The sequence below is a fragment of the Nematolebias whitei genome, chromosome 19 (assembly GCF_014905685.2).
Source record: "Nematolebias whitei isolate Nwh7 chromosome 19, NemWhi1, whole genome shotgun sequence".
NCBI classification, from domain to species: domain Eukaryota; kingdom Metazoa; phylum Chordata; class Actinopteri; order Cyprinodontiformes; family Rivulidae; genus Nematolebias; species Nematolebias whitei.
In genome coordinates this window covers 37,534,072-37,544,515 of record NC_056516.1, presented here as the reverse complement: position 1 = coordinate 37,544,515, position 10,444 = coordinate 37,534,072, and the positions used below count along the sequence as shown (strand labels likewise).

The 10,444-nt window shown below is 43.6% G+C and overlaps 1 protein-coding gene across 1 annotated transcript in view; it reads right to left on the bottom strand.

Annotated features, from left to right (window-relative positions):
- pvrl2l (PVR cell adhesion molecule related 2 like) overlaps positions 1–10,080 on the bottom strand; it is an 82,983-nt gene extending 72,903 nt beyond the window's left edge. Inside the window, exon 1 of the mRNA XM_037693057.1 lies at positions 10,071–10,080. Coding sequence (XP_037548985.1) covers positions 10,071–10,080 — 10 coding nt within the window. The remainder of the gene's footprint in view (positions 1–10,070) is intronic.
- Between the last annotated feature and the right edge of the window lie 364 nt (positions 10,081–10,444).

Genomic DNA, 10,444 nt, shown 5'->3' with positions numbered 1-10,444 from the left:
GTGTGTGTGTGTGTGTGTGTGTGTCTGATCCCTGGTTGTCCTTGCTGCGTCCCGTCTTACTTCCTCTCTGGTGTAAACACACACACACACACAGTGAGGCCCCCCCAGCTGTTTCCAGTCTCCCTCCTGTCCGACTGACAGACACGGAGCAGACTGATCTCCTCAACTCGAGCTGTCAGCGTCTCCTCCTCCTCCTCCTCCTCCTCCCTCCTTTATCTTGAGTTCTTGTCATCCACTGATCCCCTGCTTCTGTTTCATGTCTTTCTCCCCTGACTTCTAACATCTTCAGTCGTTTCCTATTTTGGAAGCCAGATTTCCGTCCCTTCTTGTAACAGCCAGACGAGCAGCCAAAACATTAAAACCAGCTGCTCGGTGCACGCAGGAGCTGCGTCAGGACGTCTGCAGAGGAGAGGTCTGGACTGTGGAGCAAACTCAACACATCCAGGGGTTCTGCAAGTGACTCGACCCAACTCACCCCAACAGATCAGGCGCAGCAGTTCCGCTTGTTCCGACCCTGAATTTGTGCGTTCATTAAAACTCGGGTTGAGTTTGCATCGGACGATTATTCACACGCACGACAGGAAGAAAAGCTGGTGAAACAAAAAACAAATAAAAAGCGACTCTGCTGCCATTCATGTCAAAGCTGTATAATGTAGTGGAGCTCAGTGTTGGGGATGACTCTCAGCTACTACCACACCAAACTGCAGCTCAACATCTGTCACCAGATGTAGACGATTTGAGGTTCACTTAGGTTCCTTAGCTGAAGCGTCCATCTTGAATCATGACTCCAATCGTTCAACTGTCTACGAGTTTAAGATTTGTCCAGTGGTCCATGACATATTTTGCTAACAGACAAAAGAGCAACTACATGATTGACCATCTCTCATGGTGGTGAGTTGATGAAATACAGATGGATATTCTTCCTCTCAGTGACCTCAGACACGCAGCTAAATGTTTCTACAAATACAAATCAGTTTGAATCCTCAGCTACACTGAAACACTATCATAATAAATTATCTATAATCCAATAGATTGAATGCTTTCTTGACAGGACGTCACTGATAAGTGTTTGTGTGTGTGTGTGTGTGTGTGGGGGGGGGGGTCTTTTTGGAGACGCATCCTTCTGGTTTAGGAAAAAGTGTGGATCTTTTCTGCTCATGGAGCCAGTCGGCTCCATCTCCACTGCTACTGATGAAGCCTCATCACGTGCGTTCAGGAGCTGGACATGATGAGCACAGACTCCTCCTCCGACAGGTGGGTGATGCCTCACCTGGCCTCGGGTCACTTTGTAGTTAAAGTACAGTAAGGGACGGATGCTCAGGGTTTCATTAACGAGCTTCTTCCTGCTCTCGCTCAGCTCGGCTGCACTTTATTCACCACCGACGTCTAAAGCTGTGAAGTGAAATCAATTATGTGTCAAACGAAGCTGCTGTTTGACACAAAAACACAAAGAGGCTCAGATAAATCATTCTCCCTGCTCCCAACACTCCATTCCATCATGTTCTGTGCAGTTTGCGCTCGCTCTCCTCCCGACTTGGACAACTCTGTGCGCCTCTTATTATCCATCTGCTGGCCTCTTGACTCCCACAATATGTCACCATCTCTGCTTCCAGCCTGACAGTCTTATCAGCCGCGGGGCAGACGAGCTCAACTGCTGTAGTGGGTGGAAAAGCTACTGTCCTATTTCTGTTTTCCCTGGAAATCACGCTCCACAGACGTAAAACACATTCTGACCATTAGAATAACTCGTAAAATGTTTATTCTGACTCTCGTTTTCCTGCTTGTGCCGTTCTTTTGTATGTTTTGTCGCGTTGGGACGTCTCAGTTTTAGCTGCTTCTGCAGAATTTCTGCAACGCCACGCTGCATTTTCACAGAACATCCAGTTTGTCTGGTTCGGAGTGAATCCCTCAAGCCAGACGGGGAATTTAAAAGTGCTTTTATTTTTATGTTTTGAAGAAAAGTGGATACTTGTGGTTTTAAATAATCGGACATGTTTGATCTAAACACTGAAACAAATTTCTTCTGCATCAAGTGCTCGTGTTTTCCTCCTCAGGCTCCTGGACTTGTTTTATTTTATTCCCCTCATAATTTACTCCTTTCTCTCCCTTTGTCTCGGCTGCTCGCCCACATTTAGTCAAGGTCAGCCTCCTGCTCGGCTCCTCTCAGATGCTCTTTGTCCCGACGCTGCTCCGTTCCTCCCCCTCTTCTCCTTTCATCTACATCATTTTGGATGTTCCTCCCTCATCCCGTGGCCCTCACACCATTTTCAAGCTTTCATCTGCTCCTAGCCTCGGGTCGGCCATCCTCAGATGCAGCGGCCCACTGCACCGCTCCTCAAAGCTCTGCTCTTTAGAATATCTCCCCTCTCAGAGTCCTCTGACTTCCTCTGAAGTTTCTGTGAAGAGCAATCACCCACATGCTCTCATTTCACTGAAAGATGCTACAATCCTTTCTGGCTGCTTGAAGAAAGTCTGACTTTAAAGAGCCTGAGGGATGTGGCGTGTGTGGGCCACGTAAATTCCTTTAAATGCGTTTGCTGCTGGTGTGCAGGCTGCACGCCGCCCGAAATCTGAACCACGGATTGTGGAAACATCTTCCAAAACAGCTGCAATCCAATTTATTCATCACGAAGCTCACAAGGTAAACCAGACAGAGATTAAACAAAGAAAACAGCTTTGTGCCTCCTGTGAATAACTAAATACTAAACACTAATTTAGTTGTTTATTAAAAGGTTTAACCACAGAATCCTTGAATTCATAAATTGAAGGTGTCCTTCATAAGCAGCCACCAGAGAAGAGGCGTGTAGCGACAATTCACAACAAAAATACTAAACTCAGATACATTTTAAAAATGATTATCCAATGATTTTTAAAGGCTAACTGCTTTAAACACATATTGAATGCATACAGGATATATCTGGATAGATAGATAGATTTTAGTCTGTGAAAGTAGTCAGTATCTTCCCTGCAGCAGATGGAGAATCAAGGTCAAATGTATGCCATAAAACTGCTACTTAGAACTGGAGCTGTTCAAAAAAGGCAAAGTCAGCCAACTAGAGCTACGACGGGTGATATTTGATCCAAACACAAAAATAACTAAGTCAAGAAACTTTACATATATGGAGGTAAAAGGCTGTGTGGTAGTAGCTGAGAGTTGTCCCCCACACAAACTCTGAGTGTTAGGCCCCCTTTAAATGGACACGGCAGGGGGAAACAAGCATTTGGTGTATACATGTAACTGTAGAAAAGTGTTCAGTTCAATTATCAGCGTTTGTGTGACACACAGTTTTTGGCGTTTAATAAATAAATAAAAATTAAACCTGGTGTCATTTTCAACTTTAATAACATGCAATACGTTTTGCATCGTTTAAATCACATAACTTGAATTACATAATGTCCAGATAGCTTCACTACATCTCCCACCACTAACAGGAATACTGTTCATTATTGTTGCTGTTATTATTTAACACATTTCTTATGTTAGTCCAGCGCCACGAGTGAAATATACTCCTGTAGTGTGCATGCTTCAAACTTTCGGTGCTTTTGTGGGATCCCCAGAGAATCTCCACTCTGGAGAGCGGGGGCTGCCATCGTGTAAATGAACGGCCGAACCGCAGAGGAAAAACTACGGTTTCACTCAAAATATGTGTCGTGTAAACAGGCCTTTAATTGAGACCTGTTGGCATGCAGCCAGCTGGTGATATGCTTCATTTGAGGAACTGTTTGGAGTTTGAATCCCTCAGGGACAAACTGTTAATGAGCATTTGACTCTAGACATTATGATGCCACAAACTGAAAATATGTTTCTCATTTCTGCATTTTTATAAGTGCCAGATTTAATGCACAACTCTTTAACTCCTTTTAATTTCACTGTGTATTTTTGTAAAATAATAAGTACAACAAGTAATCAAATTTTGTTAAAATAAAAGCACTTTAAATAGCTGCTAATACTGTTCTGATTCCTGTTCAGCCTGTGAGGTTGCTCTGCTCTTAAGGCACAAACAATTCGTCCAATAAGTTCATTTCTTTTGATGTTCAATCAAACGGACGGCCCGGACAAATGAAATATCCAGCCAGGTCCTGGGAACTTATGGACGTCATCAAACCAGGGGCACATAGCCCATAATAAATGCATGTTTTACGGTTAAATTGATTTATTAGTGATTTAAAAGCTAAAGCAGAGGAACCTTGTCTTCACAATGGTCATTAATTTCAGCTCCAGGAAAGAACCAGAAGGTTTTATCTTTGATTTCATGGCTGATGGATGCAGGAGAACACAGAGTCCTTCATGATGATGATTATTTAAATTCAACTTTGCAAATGTTTTCATGGAAATGTTAGAACTTTAATGTGATGGTTGCAGGAGTGAAGGAAATGTTTAATAAGCACATTCAGCCGATCAAGGTTGACTCCAATCGGTTCTGGTTCCTCGGCTCCACGAATCAAAGTCAAGAAGCTCGTTTGGTGCAGACGACCTTGTTTTGTTGTATAAAGACCTTGGACTGGGGGACAGACCAGCAGCACTTAAACAGCTGGATATCGACAGGACGATTTATTCTACAGGGAGCAGTTGGAGTTGAGGTGATTCGTCAGCCAATCGTCTGGGAGCGGAGTTCAGCAGGAACGATCAAATGTGGCGAAGCTTTTACGAACCGTGAGCTGAGAAAACAATGACATTTATTGTGTTTCAGAATTTAAGGGAGTTTCCTCAAAAGCTGTCATTCAGTTCTTTAAATTAAATTCCAACACAGCAGTCAGCTCGATGTTGCCACGTGACGACGTCAGCTCATTCAACAGGAAATCCCCAGAAAGTCTTTCAGGGTTGGTTTGGTTGTTAAACATTAAGAGTTGGACCTGCAGGCGTGGGTTCAAGATTCACAAAGTTCTCTGCTTTTACAAGCACAAACAGCAGCACACGTTCTTCAACTTGGTGCATTTACTGCAAGAAAACCATCCATCCATCCATCCATCCATCATGTTCCTCTTGTTCTGGACTCAGGTCTCGGGGGCAGCAGTTTGAGCAGGGAGGTCCACACATCTCTCTCCACAGCCACCTCGTCCAGCTCTTCTGGGCGAACTCTAAGGTGTTCCCAGGCCAACAGAGAGACGTAGTCTATCCAGCGTGTCCTGGGTCTTCTCCGGGGTAGGACATGCCTGAAGCACCTCCCTAAGGAGATGACCAGGGAGCATCCTTACCAGATGCCAGAACCACCTCAACTGGCTCTTTTCAATGTGGAGGAGCAGCGGATCTACTGAGTCTCTCCTGAAAACTGAACTTCTCACCTGATCTCTAAGGGAGAGTCCAGCTACCCTGTGGAGAAAACTCATTTCAACCTCCTGTATCCACAATCTCATTCTTTCTGTCACTACCCAGAGTTCATGATCATAGGTGAGGGAACGTAGACCGACTGGTAAACAGAGAGCTTTGTCTTACAGCTCAGCTCCCTCTTCACCACAACAGACCAGTACAGAGTCCACAATACTGCAGATGCTGCACCAGTCCGTCTGTCAATCTCACGCTCCATTCTTCCCTCACTCGTGAACAAAACCCTGAGATACTTGAACTCCTCCACTTGAGGCAGAACCTCACCCTCGACCTGAAGAGAGCAATCCACCCTTTTCTGACTGAGGACCATGGCCTCAGATGTGGAGGTGCTGGTTCTCATCCCAGCTGATTCACACTCTGCTGTGAACCACTCCAGTGAAAGATGAAGATCACGGCACAATGACGCCAACAGGACTGCATCATCTGCAAAGAGCAGAGATGGATCCTGAGGCCATCGAACCGGACTCCCTCCACCCCCTGGCTGCACCGAGAAGTTCTGTCCGTAAAAGTTATGAAGAGAATCTGTGACAACAGGCAGCCGTGGTGGAGTCCAACTCCCACCATGAAGAAGTCTGACTTACTGCCATCAATGAGAACCAAACTCTCGCACCGCTTGTATAGGGATTAACAGCCCGTAACAACGAGCCCCCAATCCCATAGACAAGGAGAACCCCCACAGTGTACCCCGAGGAACACGGTTGAAGACTGGATGGACAAACTCCCATGAACTAAATAAATGTTTTTATTTATTCATGACTTAACCTTTTATGGACTCTTACAAGAGTTTGCAGCGTGAACGTGACTTCAGCTCCTGCAAATGCACGCTCCTTTTCCAGCACCTACACCAACAGTCACCGTGCAAACAGACGGTAGTTCTTACAATCAAACAACATCTGGCCACGCTCATGGACCTTTACACCTCCTGATCCAGGAAGCAGGCAGCTCACACTGTAGCAGATCCATCTCATCCTGGACAAAAACTGCGTCAGCTGTTTCCTGCCGGCAGGAGGGTGAAATCCATCAAGACCTAAAGCTCAAGAGACCGTTTGCTCGTCTTTACTGCTGGACTCAGATGATTTATTTCACTCCTTTGGGACGTCAACTATCAAAACGTTAACATCGCACCACTCTGGACACTTCATCAAATTTCTCTGTCTATAACGGTTTACTTTGTATATATTTACATGTGCTCTTACGCTTAGAAACGCAAAACTAATTCCTTGTAGCTGCATGACTCTGTTGTATTTCTGTTTAACAAAAATAGCAATCTTAAAGTTAAAATCAATACATTTTTAAAAACACTGAACCGATTAGAAGATTTCCACCCCTGATCGTGTCAGTTCTGTGTGTTTGGACCAAGCGAAGCGTTCAGGAAGTGAATCCGATCATTTGCTGCCATGTGTCCCGTTTCACTGCTCTTTCACAGATTTATTTAGAGTTGCTGCTGCAAGAAGAAAGTTTAATACGACTTCGTGTTCTGGACTGAATGTAAAACGAAAAACGTTTTAAAAATGAATGTGCATAAATTGCATGGCTGCAGGACCAGGATGCAAAGTGACAGAAACTGATTTGAAAAGCATGTGGACTGGTCGTGTTGACGTACAGACATTCAGCCTCGTTTTATAACATTAATGACTCTGTCATGTTACGTCTTTAAACGTGTCTCCTCCTCTTCCCGTCAGAGCGTTAACCGTTTGTTTCTCAGTCTTCACAGCTGTCGATCTCCCTCTGTCACTTTTTGACACATTTATTTTTATCGCTCAGTCCGTAAATCACTTGGGATCCTTTTCCCCTCCGCAGTGATCCCTTCTCCTCTCCTCTTCCTTCTGTATGTGCAGTTACTCAGTCCTCTCCCTCAGCTTTAAGCCTTTTATGACCTTTTATTCGACCAATCTTTATTTCTTCTGTCGCTCCTAGCTGTTGTCTCACTGTCTGGCTCCATCTCCCTCCTCTGCCATATTTTATCTTTACCTTTATGCCACTTCATTCTCATCATTTGTCTCCTTTGAGGCCAGCACAGCTTGGTGTGTGTGTGTGTGGGGGGGGGGGGGGTGTGAAGGCCTGCATGTGACTGGTTGTGCATTTAAGCTAAATAAAAGCAACAAACTGACAAAATTAAATAGAGATTTAACATTTTTGTGTGACAGATGGAGTACGTTGCGGCGTAAAAAGAAAGGTTTTGTATTTTCGTTTGTATGTCTGCGTGTTATTAACCAACAGATGAAACAATCATGTGGGGGGGTTAAATTTAAAGATCAAAATATAATGAATATACACATGAGAGCAAATGGGTATCCACAAAATGATGCAACTCAAATTTGTGCACAATTATGTGTGAATGTTACAGTGCAAAATGCATCTGTGCACTTATACTGTGTCTGGGGTTTATACTGAAGGTAAATAAATTTATTTATAAAGTCACTGTTTCTAACTTTGATATATTTTCATTCGTGTTGAGGATAGAGCTGGTTTAAGTTTAAGTTATACTAAAAGTAAAGACCTAGGAAGAGATTAGGATTGGGCAGGAAATGCTTACTGACAAAGAAACACACTGGAATGAGAGTTGCGGCCACCATCTTGCTAGGTGCTACATGTATCAGTGCTGTTAGTGCATCAATGCCACACACAAATAGCCTCATTTTACAGAAACATACGCTGTATATTGTGGAAACAGCAGACAAGAGGGTTCTGAATGAGCCTCCCATCAAGTGGAGGCTCAACTCCGACCCAGTGGGCCATCACTACGGTGATAAAATTACTACGAGCTGTAATCATTCTAACTAGACCGGCGCACAACAGCCATTTAAGTAATTACTACTTCATGTACCAGAGCTCTGCTACCAGCATCTGTGTATTTTCACTTAGACTAATGAATGTATACGATGTTTTATTTTCCTTATAATAGCAGAAGATTTGGCAGTTTTACGTCGGCTGTCCTTCCTGACACAACCTGGGCTCAAACCTGCAGCCTCGCGATTGCACTCCTGCGGCCCCTTAAGACAAAACATCGTTAACGTTGATGCATGTAGGTTGGTTTATAATTGTAAACGGACTGTACTTATACAGCTCCTTTCTGTCCTGACAAGACACTCAAAGCTCTTTACAACACAACGTGCCCTAATTTACCCATTCATACAGCACTTTACTGTATTTACACAAAGAATAATCAGAGCTTTATCGCCTTCATGCACTGATGGGACACACATGGGAGGCAATGAGGGGTTACGTGTCTTGCCCAGGTGCACTTCGGCATGTGACTGCTGGTGGAATTGAACCCCCAACTCTCCCACTGGAGGAGGACTGCTCTAACTGCTCAGCCACAGCCGCCCCTCTGACTGACACTCATGACGTTCTCAGCTTTCCAGTAATAAGAGTGTATTTCAACCCGCAGTCGAATAAAACAGGTTTACTTGTGGAAATATTGATCTAAACAAATGTTCTTTAAAAGTTCAGGTTCCAATTAATTTTACTCATATTTATTGTCCATCATCACAGAAGTAACTAACAATGCCAGGTAGCACCTTCCAATATGGCGGCACTAATTCTCACCTGGTTAGCACAACAAAGGTTAAATCATGTCATCTGGACAGTTTCTTTTTGGGACAAAAGTTTCGTCTTTCATTCGAAAGACTTAGTCTGAGGCCTTCCAACCCAGCTCTGTCTTATAAACAGCACCTCCTTCATGTTTCAAACCAGCCTAACGTGGAATTCCCAGAAACTGTCTTTATTTTATTTATCTTTATTTATTTGTATTCATCTACTTGGATGATTGAGTTTCTGGAGCTTTTTTCACCTGGTTATCAGACACTGTACAGTGGACGGTCATGCCAGAGTGTTTTTATTGCAGTGAGTTTATGGTATTCTGGATTAAAAGCATCTTTGTTGTTGTTAACAGGACGGTTTGTCCGGGACTCCCACTGAAGGGTAACTGCTTTCTGTGGTGCGTTTTACTGATTTGTCACGTTCATTTTGCATATTTAAAACACAAATAAAGGAAGGGACGTCAGTTATGAGTGGGTCTACAAAAACAAGCCGATTCTAAACAGAGACTAAAAAAACAGTCATTTGATTTAAAAATGAAAGGAAATACATCAAAGACCAAAATTAAATAAATAAAAACCATAGTTCACCTCTGAAACTTACTTTGATCCAAGTTTTTAAATGACCACTCAGCCCTCAATGCAGGCAGTGATTCAATTATTTCTACTTTTAAAACTTGTAAGATTATTTTAGATGCATGTTTGCAGACCTGGTGGTCCTTCAGTCTGCACGTCTCAGACTCCACCCGTCAGTCCATTAACCATTTAACAACTTCCTGATGCAGAAATTCATGCACAAAAAGCCTCTAAAAGCTGTAAAGGTGGAACGAGTGCAGGTTTGGTGTCTTCCTAAAGCACTAAAGGATGTTCATGCCTGATCTGGATGTTGGCTCCAGTTGGAAGAGGTTGGTTGTCAGCGAGGAGCAGCTCGTGTGTTTACAGCGACACGCAGAGCTTCAGGTTAACTCACTGCAGAATCCTCACCAACAACACAAACAAAAGTCACCGTTTTCCTTTAAAGTTTGCAACAAAACTTCACATCGATGCACAAACAGTGCAGGGAAAACCTACCTTCAGATTCAGCGGTTTTGTCTTAACTAAACACTAATTAGTCCTGAGAACCTTTAGAAAGAACACGATTTCTGGAGTTAATAAAACGTTTGTCAACCAGCACCTAAGGGTTATACTATAAACTTTAAGTTTACCAGTTTCCATCCCTGCTAGCCATCAGAAAAATGCTACGGGCGAGCTAGCTGGTGAAGCTAATTAACGGGCGATCTGTTTTCTGCATCGACTTCCACCTGCCTGACTTTGAAGGTTTGTGGAGCTAATAAGCCTCTGTCTCTGCAGAACACCAGGACCTGTGTGGAAGCTTCCAGATGCTGCCAATTAAAAAGTGCCAGCATTTCAGGCTGCGCGGTCACGCAGGATGTGAACAAACTGCTGAACAAATTTATTTGTTGCATCCGAGACGTCAAATAAAGTCAGACTGAGGATCTGCAGCAGTTAAACTAATTACTAGATGTTGGTGCTGAACCTAAATGCATCACAACACAACTGGAAGGAATAAAGAATGTTG